Source organism: Eulemur rufifrons, chromosome 4, assembly GCF_041146395.1.
Source record: "Eulemur rufifrons isolate Redbay chromosome 4, OSU_ERuf_1, whole genome shotgun sequence".
Classification (NCBI taxonomy): Eukaryota; Metazoa; Chordata; class Mammalia; order Primates; family Lemuridae; genus Eulemur; species Eulemur rufifrons.
The window spans coordinates 19,780,611-19,796,897 of NC_090986.1; the positions used below are offsets into that span (position 1 = coordinate 19,780,611).

At 42.5% G+C, this 16,287-nt stretch overlaps 1 protein-coding gene across 12 annotated transcripts in view; it reads right to left on the reverse strand.

Annotated features, from left to right (window-relative positions):
• Positions 1 to 223: 223 nt before the first annotated feature.
• Positions 224 to 16,287, reverse strand: part of DOCK9 (dedicator of cytokinesis 9) — a 267,093-nt gene continuing 251,029 nt past the window's right edge. For 3 of the 12 annotated variants that reach the window (XM_069467598.1, XM_069467599.1, XM_069467595.1), the window contains exons 48-54: positions 15,720 to 15,755; positions 14,705 to 14,851; positions 11,461 to 11,671; positions 6,056 to 6,246; positions 3,821 to 3,921; positions 3,548 to 3,686; positions 224 to 1,533 (exon numbers count right to left, since the gene is read on the reverse strand). In XM_069467598.1, the coding sequence (XP_069323699.1) occupies positions 1,411 to 1,533; positions 3,548 to 3,686; positions 3,821 to 3,921; positions 6,056 to 6,246; positions 11,461 to 11,671; positions 14,705 to 14,851; positions 15,720 to 15,755 (948 nt within the window). In that variant the 3' untranslated portion in view covers positions 224 to 1,410. Of the gene's footprint in view, positions 1,534 to 2,590; positions 2,599 to 3,547; positions 3,687 to 3,820; positions 3,922 to 6,055; positions 6,247 to 11,460; positions 11,672 to 14,704; positions 14,852 to 15,719; positions 15,756 to 16,206; positions 16,213 to 16,287 lie in introns of all 12 variants that reach the window. The other 9 variants (XM_069467600.1, XM_069467596.1, XM_069467593.1 and 6 more) reach the window with 5 other exon arrangements.

The following is a 16,287-nucleotide window of genomic DNA, read 5'->3' on the forward strand; positions in this document are numbered from 1 at the left end:
AGTCCTCTGGAAGGAATGACTTCTAGACCTGCCTTTTGAAATCTGTATCATGGAACTTCCACAAAAGCAGAGCAACAGGTTTTATGATTTCCCAAGCACCCAAACTCAGCTTCAACAATTGCCAGCGTTTTGTCAGTCTTGTTTTATCTACCCATCCTTTTTTCCCCCTCAAGTATTTTAACGAAAATTTCAGATACCACGTGATTTCACTCCAAAGATCCCAGTATCCTGCTCCTCTGATCACTGCGAAAGAATAATGCCCAGTCTCCACTCCCAGGTCAGCAAGGTTATTTTAATACAGATGTGATACAGAATGTTTAATTACAGCAGGGCAGTGATCCCAGTTAAATAAAATTAAAAACCTTTATTTTCCCAAATATAAAATTACTAAATTAATGTCTTCAAAGAAAATATAACATGGTGAAAGCTTTAAATTATACCACCATTCACCACAGGATTTATGATTTACCAATTACATACTCCACCATTTTGGCAAAAGGACGAAATTTTTAAACAGTTTATAAACCTAATATAGCAAAGACTGTATACATCTCCATATTGCACTTTTTTATGTACAAGAATAAAACAGTAAAGTGTATTGCATATACTAAGAACACAAATTTGTCACAATTAAACTTAACGCAGAAGCTGATGTATTAAAAATGTAGAAATGTAATAATACATGTATGTACAGAATGCCGAGACTGTATTAACAAACTATATGTACATAACAATATACTGTACTACTTTTAACTTTTTAGCATAGTTGTATTTATTAATACAGGCCTTTGGTGCTAAACGGCTTGACTAGTTTTAAGCTCACATAGTTTCTTAAGCGTTCGTATTTTTTAAATGCAAGGAAATGAGTATAAAAGCACTAAATCTCCTGGTTCACTGGTACAAAAATTACAATGGTCAGTTCCTTTAGGTCATCAAAAACTAGTCACAAAAATAGTTCTTGTATTCAACCTGAATGTGCCACAGGAAAAAAAATATTTTCAAGATTTTCCAGCTCAGCCTAGAGGCAAAATGTGGCCCTTCAGGCCTCAATTTCAGTGCTGCTGTCCCTGCTATGTACATTCCAGAACACTTTTTCTTTAGGCCATTTATTTTAATACTACTCTGTAAGGAAGAATAAAATTTATCTCCAGCTTAAGAGTGTCTACCACACACCTCTGTTAAGACACAATGAAAATTTTGAATATTGCCAGTTAGATTTAAAAAAATATGTGCACCCTCTTACGACTCCCATAGAAAAATCTGCTAAGAAAAAACACAGTTCTCTCTCTCCCTTCTCTCTTATTCCTCTTGGCTTTTCCCTGTGCTCGGTCTCCCCAGTGATTAGCTTTGGAAATCATCCTGAGTTTGCAAACAAGAAAGCGAGTCCCCCATGTGGTCCATGAGGCGAGGTCACACCACCGAGGACGAGCTGGTCATTCCGTGAACCATTGTGCTTGTTGGGGTTCCGCTGATGGCGTTGAAGATGTGAAGGGAATTTGGTAAAACGCTCGCCTTCTCCTCCAGGGGGCAGATCTTGAGGCACAGAAACACAACATTACCAAAGCATACGGCCCCAAGCAGACATTTCACAAAGCGGTGTGTTTCGTTTCGTGTCACACATAGATTGTCATCCAACAGTCACTCTGTTACTGCGAGTAACGGCACGCCCTGATAGCTTGGCTTTCTCAGTGGACAGAGGGAGACTTTTGGCTTATCTAGTAAATGACCATGTTCAGATCAGGATTGTAAGGAGAAAGTCAAGAACCACACATTTTGTTTCCTCTACAAGTTAGTGAATGGCGAGCCTTCTAGACTCACCAGATCACAGGCAACTTGAGGTCTATCTTACGCATGCTTGACTGGAACACAGCCTAGCCTTGTCCCTTGAAAAAGCCTTTTAAAATGAATTTGGAGCATCCGTGTTTCTCTCCTGGCTCCTCCTTTTCTCAGGATCTTACAGATTCCATCTTGGGAAGGAGAGGGCAGATACCCCTCTGACCCTCAGCAAGTATCTTTCCACCCCTGTGTGCCTGGAAGGGATCTGAGTGTAGTCTTCACTGCCAGCCAGGTGGACACTGAGAACACACGTGCAGAGGCCCGTGGGGTCCCCAAACACAAGCCTATCCCCGTCACAACCCTTTATGCTTACGGGTTCAGGGGGCTCAATCTTCATAATTGTTGATATAATGGAAGTTCAAGGTAGAGTCGAGAGCAAAGCACTGCATTAAACATCCACACTATTTGGGAGCTTAATAGCTTCAGCCCAACATTTCTTCCTACTTTCATCTTTCCCAGTGCTGAATGCTGGCACCCACCGATCAAGCTCTCCATTCTGCAGGAATCTATAGGCTCCATGGAAAAGATCTCAAGTTTTCTCCCAAAATTTGTTCCCATGAGACTCTCCCTTTCTGCTTAATTATTCACATGCTCATTTCTATAATCATTTCATTTTTTTCTACTTTTTAAAATGTCCACAAAAGGTTGCTTTCCTCCGCACTGTCATTATGCCAGTATCTACAGGTGCTCAAACTCAGTAATAACTTCATGTGAGGTAGTTTATCAGAAAAATAAAATTAAAAAGTGACATTACCATCCCATCTGAATGTGTTAGCATGGAGGGGAAAAAAAAGCAAGTGCATTAAAGCTCACATATTAAAGTTCGTTTCCTGCAATGGAAATGTCCTAACTAAATCACCACATGACAGGACAACTAACACAAACAGCCCTGTTTCCACTTTGCAAGACAAAAAGGCAATAACGTAGGGAACAGACAAAACCAGTTACATGTTATCAAGGTGCTAACATTAACCATAAAGACTAGAACAGTGACTCAGATGAAGTTCCTATGGTAGGTGGAGAAGGGACTCCTCACAAAACAATAATGTAGATGTTGCTTCACTTGGTACCCTGGTCACCAGTCTCCTCTGATGACTACTGAGCCCACATACAGAACCCTAGTGAAGAAATTCACATAGGAAGGAGGGAAGATCAATTGGGAAGATGCCCGTAATGACAAGAAACTTAGACACAGCCATGAAGAATCCACCGGGGCCCCCAGGTCAGCTATAAACAGCCAAAACTGGAATAGCCCTATAGTTTTAAACAGCAAAAGACATTTAATGCAACAGATAATTCCTGAAACCAGGTTGGTAAGCCCCGTTCTTTCAAAGCATTGAATGAATAAAGAAAGTTGTAAGAGCAGTATGGATGTGTGTGTGTGTGTGTGTGTGTGTGTGTGTTTGGCTAGATTGGGTGGGAAGAGACCAAGCTTATGAAACATGGCCACCTCTAAGAACAATGATGAGGAGGATGCTGCTCTCCCCAGGTTGCTTTAGATAATGATACACAGGCAATCTGTTAGCTGTTCCTCAGATACCCTGGGGCTAGAGAGTAGCAGGAACGTGGTAGGCTACATTTTTTCTTCAGGGATCAAAATTCTGGAAGGATAGCAGAAGGCTTAGGTCATCACAGGGTGTACTTGAGACCCCCAAATAATCTTCATTCCCTAAACAAGAACTCCAAGGTGTCCGAGCCAGATGGCACTTACCTGCTCGTGCATGATTTCAGAAAGCTCTTTTGCCATTTCCCTGTAGTTGGCTTTCATTTCTTCCTGATACTCTAACTGGTCTTCTTTAATTAGACGTTCATTTACCGCTAAGGCCTGGCCGCAAGCTTCCACAAATTGTCTGGAATGGTGCGGGAGGGGAAATAAAGGCACATGGAGGACAAAGAATGAGTCCAACTAGTGTCATCTCTTTCCAGAGTGAGCAGAGAAATTATCAATACGTGAAGAGAAAAAGACATTTTCAGTGTGCTTTACCTGAAAACTTCCTTAAGCAACTTCACTTTATTGTCAGGATATCTTTTTGTGTTTGTGTCATCTAAGAAAGCTCGGGCATATGCTAGCGGACCAGCATTGACCTAGGTAAAGAGTGAAGATTTGAAATTATGTTAGGAAGGAAATTACCATTACCATTTCTTTGGTTTCAGTTGCCATGTACTAAAAATGCTGTCAGAGTGAGCTAGTCATGGCCCAGCCTTCCAGGAACGTACAACCCAAAAGGCAACCATAAAGCACACACTGCTATGTGTCACTTGAGTCCATCACCTCAGCCTCCCTCAGGGCACTGTGATGATGGTTCATTTTATATACGAAGACACCAATGCCTGGAAAACTTAGGAGCCCGTTCAAGTTTGAACAGCCAGTAAGCAAAACACCAGAGATCCCAGCCCACGTCTTCTAACTCCACGTCAAGGATTCTTACCACCAGGGTATTTGGCCACTGGAATTTGTGCCACACTACAATGAACAGATCTGTCTGGTGAATATAAAAGATAGTACACATGCAAGTTTTTAAAAACCAGCTGTTCACTTCACTGAATTGTGCAGCCAGCCACGGGCAAACTGGTTTGCCATCCTCAGATGAAGTAACTCTTGCAGGTGTGCTGATAGCCAGAGATTAGGAGCGTTTAGCAATGTGGAGAGTGAACCAGAACACTGCATCTCTCTCTCAATTAGCTAGGAAGAGTCCTTCGAAGTTGGGTAAGTCAGGAAATGTAGGAACACAGAGAGAAAGGAGGTTGGACACACTCAAGTGGGAAGGAGGATGTTCTGGGCATCTGAGACAGCTTGGGAAAGGACTCGACCATGTGATCACTGAAAATTTTTTCCTGGGAAGTCTGGTGGCTTGGAGAATGCAGGGGATTTGGTGGAGCTGTCTCTCTGTGGTTGTGATCCATGGTGTGCAGGATTTGTATAGCACGGCAGGAGCACTGAGTCAGGAGAACTCTCACCACGAGATGTGGGAGACGGGGGAGAGGGGAAGGGCACCAGCTGCAGCACTGAGGCATGCTTGCCACTGGAGGGAGGTGATTTAACATTTACCAATTACCTAGGGCACCATATAAGATAACTTTCTAAAAACCGCTTGTTGGCTGGGTGTAGTGGCTCATGCCTGTAATCCTAGCACTCTGGGAGGCCGAGGGGGGAGGATCGCTTGAGGTCAGGAGTTCGAGACCAGCTTTAGCAACAGTGAAATTCCTGTCTCTACTAAAAATAGAAAGAAATTACTCAGACAACTAAAAACAGAAAAAATTAGCTGAGCGTGGTGGTGCACACCTGTAGTCCCAGCTACTCGGGAGGCTAAGACAAGAGGATAGCTTGAGCTGAGGAATTTGAGGCTGCCGTGAGCTAGGCTGATGCCAGAGGACTCTAGCCCGGGCAACAGAGTGAGACTCTGTCACAAAAAAAAAAAAAAAAAAAAAAACCCAAACAAAAAAACCAAAACCCTCTTTTTAAAGGTAACAAACAGAAAAGTACATATACCACAGGTATATAGCTTAATGAATTTTCACAAACTGAACAGATATGTTAATCAGTATCTAGATCAAAGATGATCTTTTCAGTAACTGGTGCACATCACTTGGATGGCCATGTGGAAAAACCATACCTTGCACCTACCCTACACCACACACAAAAATCACTTCCAGATGGATCACAGATCTAAATGTGAGTGCTGAACAAAGGAGGAAAACATAGGAGAATATCTTTGGAATCTTGGAGTAGACAGAGATTTCTTAAAGAGAGCATAAAAATGCTACCAGTTCAGAAGAAAATTGGTTGATTAGACTATATTAAAATAAAGAATTTCTGTTAATCAAAAGAAATCAAGAGAGTGAAACTTAAGGATACTTTTTCAGATACAATTTTCAGAAACCGATTTTATAAGAAAACCTGTACTTTATATTTAGAAGAGTCTTGATGCTTCCAATTAGGTACCTTAGAACTCCCCAGGCTGCTGAAAAATCATAGTAGTATGAAGCGCTGTTTCTTGTCTCTCACTGATGGCTTAGTGACAATGGCAGACCTCATGGCAGGCCCGGGTGGGGACCCTAAGGCCACCTCCCCCTCTGATATCAGGAGAAACTGCACAGACGGCGCAGTCCCTGTAAGCCAAGAACCTGAGGTGGACCTTGCTGGTGTGGACAACCTGAGATTCACCAGGGTGCCAGAGGGCTTTCCCTCTGCTGCCCTCAGGCCTGCTGGGCCGCTCACCTGAACGCTCACGCTGCCCTGGAGTTTGAGCTGCAGCTTGATCATGTCCACCTCGGCTGAGGAGCACAGCTGCCGGAGCTCCGCCACCTTCTTACTCATCTCGTCAATGGCCACTTCGATGGGGTTCAGATCGGTGTGGTGCTGATACATGACAGGGATCCGCTTCTTCACATATGGGAAGCAGTGTATTGCTGCAGGGAATGGGCCCCAGATTATTCCACAGCTTACACGATCTTTATTGAGGTAGGAGGAATTATTATTTCCACTTTATAAATAAGAAACCCCAAGCTAGCTTGCCAAAGTCACACGCTAGCACTTTGCGGAACCAGAATACTGTCTTCCTTTATCATCATGTAACCGTTTCTGACAGGCTGTATCATATAAAGTCAAGAGATTTGGGACCTTCTTATCCCTTTAATGTGAGAAATGTGTCTTTGAAGAAATCACTTTATCATTCCTTGCTCAATTTTCTCATCTATAAATGCCCTTGGAAAGTTCTAAGATCTGAGTGAGTCGGCAGGTAAAAAATGACTCTGACAACATAAAAAGGACTCAACAGTTTTGAGATACTATGTAACACATGAAGTCCAGAAAATAGTTCCATAAAAATATCCTTGAGAAATTCATTTTTGTCCACAGAGCTTTGAGCCACCTGCTAAATTTGCACAAATCTGAGTAATCAATGAAAAATAACAAATGAGAATATACTTCCAAGCAAAGCATTTCATGAATGAGAAATTCAGAAGCTTTTAGAGTTATACTACTAATAAAAGTATTTTAAAACTTATGGCAATGGATAAGAAATATAAATAAATATAAATATTTACTTTTTCTTTCATATTTTTGCCAAGAAAAGCCAATTAATATTGTTTTTATTTATCACAGTAAGATACCTAAACATATCAACATCAAACAGTTAGTTTAAAAACAAACAGAAAAACAGCAGGTTCTAATTTGGGTCTGTTTCACATTTCTATCTTGTTACTTTATGTGGTATATAAATATCTATGAGTATCTATAATAGTCTCACTTAATACATATTTACTAGCAGACACGTAGGTAAGTAGTTAAAGCTTATTTTATTTTTTATAAGGAAAAGTTGGATGGGAGTGGTCATGCTTGGATTTACTACGATTTCATCAGTGGCCAGGGAGAGCTTACTCAGGAAGGACTTGTCACGGAATGGAAAAGAGGGTTACTGCCCATAAAAACCAGAGTTCCAGGGGGCCAACAAATACCTGGACAAAGCTCAGAAAAATGTCCTCCCTGAGGCAACCTCATCTGTCACACACCTACAGGCCTGTTCTATTCTCAAATGTTTTGCCAGCAGAAGGTCAGGATTCCTGTCTTGGGTTTCAGACAGTTTTTTCTCAGCAGTTCTCAGCAGTGCTGAGAACCACGGACCCGCTTTGGAAGAGGCTGCTCTGACAGTTAATGACAACTAGGCCTCACTGCTCCCCAGCCAGGGCGGTAGCCCCTGGACAGAGGGGTGTGTGTTTGCATAGACCCGTGTGCTTTACAGAGAAACGGGACCACCTTCCTGTTTGTAAGGAAGGAGCACCTGCACAAATGCTGAGTGGGGCCAGCAGCCATGTCACGGGCTTTGTGAGTGCCATGCTGTGGTAGCACCATTAGCTCAGACAGAAAAACCAACGCCAAGGGTAACGTTTGTGAGGTGTCTAGGGATCACACCGACTTCACCTGGTATAGAAGTCCTGAGCCACTGCCGCTTGTGATGGTAGCTGGATCCGGCCACAGGTGGAGTGAGGTGCAGTGACACCAAGCAGAGAAAACCTGTGGTCCGTGCTGAGCCTACAAGGCCCACGTGATCTGGGACCCCTGCCAGCTGTCCCCATCCCCCCTTGCTGTCCTCACATGTACTCTTCTCTCACGGGCTCCCTGGGCTGCAGCCCCACCAGCCTCCTCCTCGTGTTCCCTGAGCACTGGGCACATGCCCCAACCGTTGGCCTTTGCCCCGACGTCTTCTCCTTTGACGTTCCAGGGCCCACTCCTCACCTCCCTCAGGTCTTACCAAATGTGACCTCTTCAATGAGGCCTACCCTGTCCACCCCATTTAAACTGCAACCCTCCCCTCAACCTCATGCTCCCAATCTCCTTTTGCTTTTGTCCAGAACACAGATTACATTCCAACACGGGTCCGTTCACTGTCTATCTTCTACTGTCTGTCTCCTCTGGCTGGACAGTCAGCTGCACAGGGCCACAGACATGTATTTTGTTAGTGTGCCTGGTGGGAACACTGCCAGCATGCAATACATCTTGTGGAATGAATGAATGCATTACTGACTACATGAGAGAGCAAACTGGCCCTGGAGGGTGGACGATTAGGTGACTGACTGAGCAAGCCACTGGGGAAGACCCCGCTGACGAGCATGGTGGCTGTGTGGTCTGCTTGGCTTGAACAGAAGGTGGAGGGCAGGAGGCTATTTCCAACCTGAGTGGGAGTCTGGGCATGATTTGGAAGACTTTGGAACGGTGACTGGGAAGAAACTCCTCGGCAGAAGTTCCGTGAAAGAAGGAGAGGGGGTCACGTTTCATGTTTCAGGGCAGGCTCAGAAAGTGCCACTGAGGAGGCTGGAGGGTGATCACGAGGGCTCTCAAATGAGCACTGGGCACAACCCCAGAAGGTGACCCCTGTACTGGTTCAGGGGCCAGGGAAGGCCAGGGCTCCCTACAACTTGGAAGGCCAAAGGTTAGAGTTGAAGCAATGCAATGCAAGAACCCAAAGGATCAATAACTTAAGGGAAAGGTCTTAAGTTCAAAGTCTTCAGAATGCCCTAGTGTGCATACCTAAAGGTTGATACAGAGTTTGCATGTTTTTAGTGCCTTTTTTTTTTTTTCAGAGACAGGGTCTTGCTCTGTCATCCAGAATGGAATGCAGTGACACAATCATAGCTCACTGCAGCCTTACACTCCAGGGCTCGAATGATCCTCCTGGTTCAGCCTTCCAAGTGGCTGGGACTACAGGCACGTGCCACCATGCCCAGCTAATTTTTAAATTTTTTAAATTTTTTGTAGAGATGGGGACTTCCTCAGTTTGCTCGGGTTGGTCATGAACTCCTGGCCTCAAGCAATCCGCCCACCTCAGCCTCCCAAAGTGCTATGATTACAGGTATGACCCACTGCGCCTGGCCTTTAGTGGCATTTTTATAGGTTTTTCTCTAAATCTTTATGCTGCCCAGGAAGTATTAATATCATTTTAATATTCTGAGATCTTTCAGGACAAAAATTACACCTTTTATGTGTGTTTTGTTGGACTATAATCCCCCTTCGCTCACCACCAACCCCAAGGAGCTCAACAGTGGATAGGATCTAGCAAATCAAGTGCATTCTTTCCCCTCCTGGCTACAATTTACAAAGTATTTAACATAGTGAGATGCATGTTCTAACTCACATTTTACAGATGAGGAAACTAAGGCACAGAGAGGGTGAACTGTCTGCCCAAGGTCACACAGTGAGGCTGTGACCCGGGTCTGCAGGACGTCCAGGCCCGACTCTCCACTGCCCAGGCTTTCTCAGCCCTGCAGCTGTGGACGGTGGTTACTCCCTGGGCCAACAGCATGTGTGTCTACTCTGCAGTGCAGCCACTCTGCGTCCCCTCTGTCCTGGCAGATACAGAGCTTTGCTTGCACGCCACATGCTTTATCTAATCTCAAGTAGCTATGTACAGAATGGTAATCTGTACCCCTGAAGGAAATGTGCTGAGGGAAAACACCCTCTGGTAACTGTTTATGAATCAGTGTGCTACCTTCACAATAATCATGATACATCCTGGCCTTGACTTGGCAGTGAATCAGGTTTATTTAAAGTAGCAGTTCTCAAATATGAATGTGCGTCACGTCACCTAGAGGGCTTGTTGAACACAAAGAACCCAGCCCCACTCCCAGAGTTTCTGATTCAGCAGGTCCGGGGTTGGGCCCAAGAATGTGCATTTCTAACAAGTTCCCAGGGGATGCTGATGCTGCTGGTCCCAGAGTAACCTTGATAACCACTGATTTAAAGAATCAAAAGTCAAGTCATCAGAACTATACCAACAAACACTGTGAGCTAGTAATTCTTGTAAAACAATTCCATCTAGAAATGTAGTTATCTTGCTTAATAAGAATTTGCTACTGATCTGTGCATTAGAAAATTAATTCATTTATTTATGGGGCAGGGGCTAACATTTGTGAGGACAATATTGTCTGTGCTTCACATGTTACCTTGTCATTCTAAAAGCAGGAGTAAGATACTTTCATAATATAGGTTTTAAACTTTTATCTCATTTCTCTCATAGGGAGAGTAAAAATTACCTGTAATACGCTGTCCTGAGCTAATTTATAATGACTCATATTCTTCTTTTGATAATAGGTTTACTGAGGTATAAAGCACACACCATACAATCCACCCATTTACAGTGTACAATTCCCTGTTGAAAGCTGAGAATCACCTTGATGCAGCATCCGACAGTACTTCCTCCATTTATGATGATAATGCTTAATTATAACGTTGCACGTTATCACCCACACGGAAGCCCAATGCTGACTTCCAGGTAAGCAATGGGTGCTTTTCTGGTTCAATGTAACCAAAGACAACTCTTTGGAAAACGTGTTTAAATGGTGGCTAATGACACAGTTGGCATTCTGAATAGGCCTCCCACTGATTTTTTTGGTCAAGAAATTGTTTTGTTTTGGGTTACCCCAGTTATGCTGCTGACCCTAACCTAATGAAGGGGTTAAACTCCCCCAAAGAAGGTAAAAATCACCCCCAAGATGACTCTACACTTGTCCCACTGGGAAAAGATGCAAAGTACATTTCAAGAATGGGTTATCGATGGTTAATCAGTGCCAAAGGGATCAACGAAAATTGCATTAGTGGAACAGCGAGCTTCCTGGCAGTGCAGGTACTCAAGCTGAAGCTGGTCAGCCACCATCAGCGAACAGGTAGAAGAGATTCAGCCTCATGTCCCATTTATTCATTCAGCCTAAAATTGCCGAGCAGGTCCACGCGAGAGCCTGCGTGGCAGAGGTGTGTGAAACAGGTCCCCTCCGTGCAAGGCTGCTGGATCTGGGGCCACAACCTAGAGAGGGCTTCACTAGGTTTCAGAATGAGTCTGTAAGTCAGCTGAAACTGTGCAAAAGCAGCTGGACAGATAAGGGGCCACCATTTTCATCAGATTCTAAGAAGGGTAAACGATCTTACATTAGGAATGAACTTCTAGTCTGGTGGAAGAAGAAAGAGTAGACAGATAAACAAAGAATGTCACGAGTATTCAAAAGTAAGCACTAGATAAATGTGGAATTGACATGGGCATGGAGGAAGGTAGCTAAGCTTGAAAGGCCCTTCCAGTTCTTGAAGCTTCTGAATCCCTCCCGAACAGCCCTTCATCCGGGCGTCAAGACACGTACCTGTCAGTATGGTGCGCCGTTTGCACTGCTCTTCCACCCCTCCCTGCCTCTTCCCAGCCTGGGTAAAGGGCATCTCAAACATGAAGCGGCGGATGTTGTGTGATCTTTCAAACTCCGTTTTCCTTTCTTGCAATTCTTTTTCATCAAAGAACGGGGTCACGTGAGTCACCTGGATATACGCATACTTGGAATCCAGGTCCTTAGGGTTGACCTTTAATTGAATAAAGAAAATGGAAGATTGGTGCTATTTGCAGGAATCTTTCAAACCTTGCCTAAGCTGTATTTCCCGACTTTTTATGAGTAAACACGTTGGGGAAAAAAGTAGCACAAAACCCACCCACATACCCACCACTTGGATCAATGATCGCTAACGTTTTGCTATATTTGTTTCAAATATACACATATATGCATATATGTATGTGCAGCCACGCGCACATACGGACTTTTTTTAGCTGAACTATCTCAAAGTAAGTGGCATACATCGTGACGTTTCAGTCAGCTTCTCCTAAGGGGGAGGCATTCTCCTCTATAACCACAATACATTACCATACCTAACAAAGTTAACGATGATTCCCTGATATTACCCAATACCCAGGCTATATTAACATTTTCTCAAATGCCTCCAGACTGTTACTTATAGCCATTTGTGTTTGAACCAGAATCTAATCCACAATCACACTTTATATTTAGTTGTTATATCTCCCTCATCTTGTTTAATGTAGAAGAATTCCCCACTATTTTTTTTTTCATGACATCAAATTTTCTGAAGAAATCTTGCTCGTTTTCTTATTGAATGACCCTCAGTCTTAATTTTTGTTTCCTAAACTGCAATATATTTGGCTAGGAATTTGTTTTAAGAATAATGTTTGAAAGCTAGGCCTCTAAATTATCATTAATCTGTAGACAGATCAGATTAGATGCCAACAACTTCAGACTAGTTTAATACAGGTACATATTAATCTAAGATAGAACTAATAAGTTTAGTTCCTACTTAACATATAAATGGTTTTAAAACCACATTGCAGGCGGTACATGGGCAACGTATGTAACCTGAAATTCTGTATCCCCCATAATAAGATGAAATAAAAAAAAAAAAAAAAAAACCACATTGCTAGAATTGGTGGTGCTCTCATTTCTGTGACATGATAGAAAATTAAACATAGTGATTTTCTATAAAGACACAAAAGCTTATTAGGGAGACAAACCAATTTTGCACATTTTAATTGGATTTAACCTTCTAGAGTGATTAAAAGGGAAACAGAAACAATGACTGTGCAGAGAATGTGGTGACCACACAGGCAATGAATGAGAACAGGACGGTCTTACTGTTCTTGGAACAGAGATGTTTGTAAAGAAAAATGAAAAATGGATGTGAAATTGGCATTTTGGAAGTTAAGAAAATACATACAGTCTTAGAAAGTTATTATTTATGTTTTAGAAAAAGCCATCCGGCCATCCATTCTAACTGTATTTGAACCTATTAAAGTTAACGTTCTTTAGTAGATACATTTCAAAGGCAGTGGGAGAGCCACCTTCGTGCCGACTTTCAGTGGTGTTTCCCTACTCTTCACTCCCCAGGTGTGTGTGCACAGAAGGGACGGAAGACTGGTGCTTGGTGGGGGAGGCAGTCCAGTGACTCTTTCAGCTGCTGTGTCAAGGGCCACATATTAAAAGGGGAAGAAGACTGATTGAGAACTTGGAGGAAAGTCTGTAATGTTAAAGCCACCACTTGATGCAAAGGTTTCGGTTTCAGAGAAAAAGGCAAATGGGACCAGAGTAATCTGGCCTACAAAGTGAGAAGGCCTTCATAAAGTTGTGTTGACGTTTCTGCTCATAAATGGACCAACATCGTATTTATCCCTTTCCCTTTGTGCAGCTCTGTTAAAATGACAGTAAAGAATTAACCTGTATGTACTTAGGAGAGAGAACAGAAGACAGCAGTAGCTGGGAGATTTGAATGAGCCTTTGGAGGAAGGTGTGCGGCGGTGCTACTTGACTTGGCAGAGCGGAGGAAGTTCTCATCCATGTTCCCACGGAGGGGGGTAACACATGTGAGCCGGTGTGCCCCTCATAAGCCTGCGAGGACTAGATTTGTTGCCCAAGGATTAGGGAGACCAAGTGAGGCGTGAGGTGGAAAATGGGGCAAGTGGACCAAAGTCCCTATCTGGACTCGGGAACGCCAAGTTCCCCTCCCTAATCCCCACCTCACAAGAGGGCAGAGGTCATTCTCTGAAGAAACTGGTCTGGAAACTGTAAGTGGGTCCACGAGTTTCAGCAGAAAGGAGGACCAAGGTACAGAGTGGACAGAGGGCGGGTAAGTGAGAGGCCTCCCCCTCCCAGCGCCCCACCCACCTGGGCAGGAGAATGGAGGATTCTTCTCTGGAGAGAGTGAGAGGCCCCAAGGAAACAGACTTTAGACACTGAGGACCCAGAGGAGGGCTCAGGAAAGAAAAGGGACTAAGGATCACTCCAAAATGGTGCTCTTAGGAAGAGGCAGGGCTCATCCCTGGTGGAGAGCCAAGCACGAGGTTTGAGGTTTTTCCTTTTGTTTTAGAGACGTGGTCTCACCCTGATGCTCAGGCTGTAGGGCAGTGATGCTATCAGAGATCACTGTAAGAGGACCATTTTTAATACAAAGAACAAAAGCTCTACTTCTGCCTGAGTTTTGGGAAGCAGAGGGATACCCGGCTTCCTGGAGATGTCCAGAAGAGTGTGGGACACATAAACGTACAGGAAAAATGTGTAGGTTCTGAAAGGGTCTTCATGAGAGCAAAACACAAGAGGACAGCCTCTCTACACACAAAGTCAAGCTCACTCCTGTGATCATCCTAGCTGGTGACTCCATTTCTTGGTTGACCCGTCTGTCCATACATCCAACTATCAGTGACACAGACTGTTAAGTCATGTCTAAGTGCAGGGGAGAGTGCAGCCAGTAACAGAACTTTGGACCCCACTCCTGCAGACTTTCTAAATATCTGGACTAAAAATGACACATCCCTTCAGATGTTAATTATTTTAAATTAATATCTTTTTTTAAAAGTATGCAATAAAGACTTGCTTAATGTCCAGCATGCAATGGAAAGCACAAAACAGTATTAAGAAGAAACAAATACACCTGCTACTCAAGGCCAACCATCCTTAATTTTTTCCTTTTTTCCTATACACATTTATAAATATATAATCCATCACATTTAATCAATCAAAACATCATACTGCTATGAAACTTATTCAAACATAGTCATACCTTGCCAGAATCTTGTATCATTTTGACATTTTCAGAACCAAATTTATCTGAGTAAAGTTTAAGGAGTCTCTGAGAAATTTCTGACAGAGGGGTGAGTTTGGGTTCTTTGTAAATGTACTCCTTTCCGTCTTCATCTTCAAAGAATCCCTGTGACATAAAAGCACAATTAGAGTTCTCCCCGAATACAAGCCCAAGGCTCACCACCCAGGAAGGGTTCTTTTGTTACAAGGGAAAGAAAAAAAAAAAAGGAAAAGAAAAGAAAAAAGGAATGATTCTAAAATAAAATCCTACTTAAACAGGCTTTCTGAATAAGAAGGAAAATGATAATAATGAGAAGTCTGGGTGCAAAGATAAAGGAAAAACACAAAATTGCAAACTTATTCAAGAATGTTGTTATTAAGTGTTGAGTGAAATGAAAGATTTTGGATTGAAGACTGCGCTGTTTCAGTGAAGTCTGATGATGGAGTCAAGCCTGTTTCACGTTCCCAAGAAGCAGAACTCACTAAAAAATGATCAGTGGCCTGCGGCAGGCAGGCCTCAGAGATACACACACATCCTTTCTTCTGTCTGTTCCCATTTACAAGGGATTTTACGGCATGAACTGACACATTCAGGCCTAGAGCATGTTTAGTGCAAGTTATGTGAAGTTTGCATAAATCCTATTTTGCTTTACTGATGAGGAAAAATATTAAAGGCCTGTAGCACAATATCAGAAAACACTTGCATCATCAGCAGTCATCATCTGTTTTAGCACCAATCACGTTTGATTACAAGGCTCGGAATTGCATGGGAAGTGAAAAAGGTTGAAAATCAAAGTCTAGGCTGGGGTTAATATTCAAAATAAATTTTAAAAAAGTTTCTCATCTAAAATAAAAGAGAGAAAATGGTGCAAAACCAGTATATATTAAAACAAAATGCAGGCTAACATAAAACAAAAAACACCCACATCAAACTAGGAGTTTAGATGCAGTAATTTCACTACATTACTCGCTTTTTAGACATTTACTGTAATTACCTCCACATCTGTTTCACTGTCTGTAAACTGGTATTGCTATAAAGTTACAAAAGACAATAACAGAATAAATTGAAGGTTATATAATGCTCACAGAAAACCATACACCCTAAATAGATGGATTATAACTTATACCATTTAATAATGTTAGAGATTTAAAGGTTAAAATTTAAGTAAAATTTAAGAAAACCCTTTCATATAGGGTTTCTGAAATATTATAATAGTAAATATACTTGTGGAGATACTATATTACAAAAGCTAAAGATGCACAGGCACAAATGAAACCAGAAAGTCTTAATTGTTTAAAACATGCAATACAGATGAGGAAACAGGTGATTTATTTCTGTAAATGGAATAAAATGTTAATTTTATTTTGGGGGAAGTTTGTGATGACTGGACGGATACAAATACAGACTTGAAAAGGAAACTTGCAAATCACACTGAAGTACCAGAGATACCACTCAGAACGGCTTATGGAGGAAGAACTTACCGCTGCCTTAAGAAAGTAATAAAGAAAAGACAGGAAGAAAGAGAAAAACAGAAAGTTTACTACTGAGGAAGAATCATACTA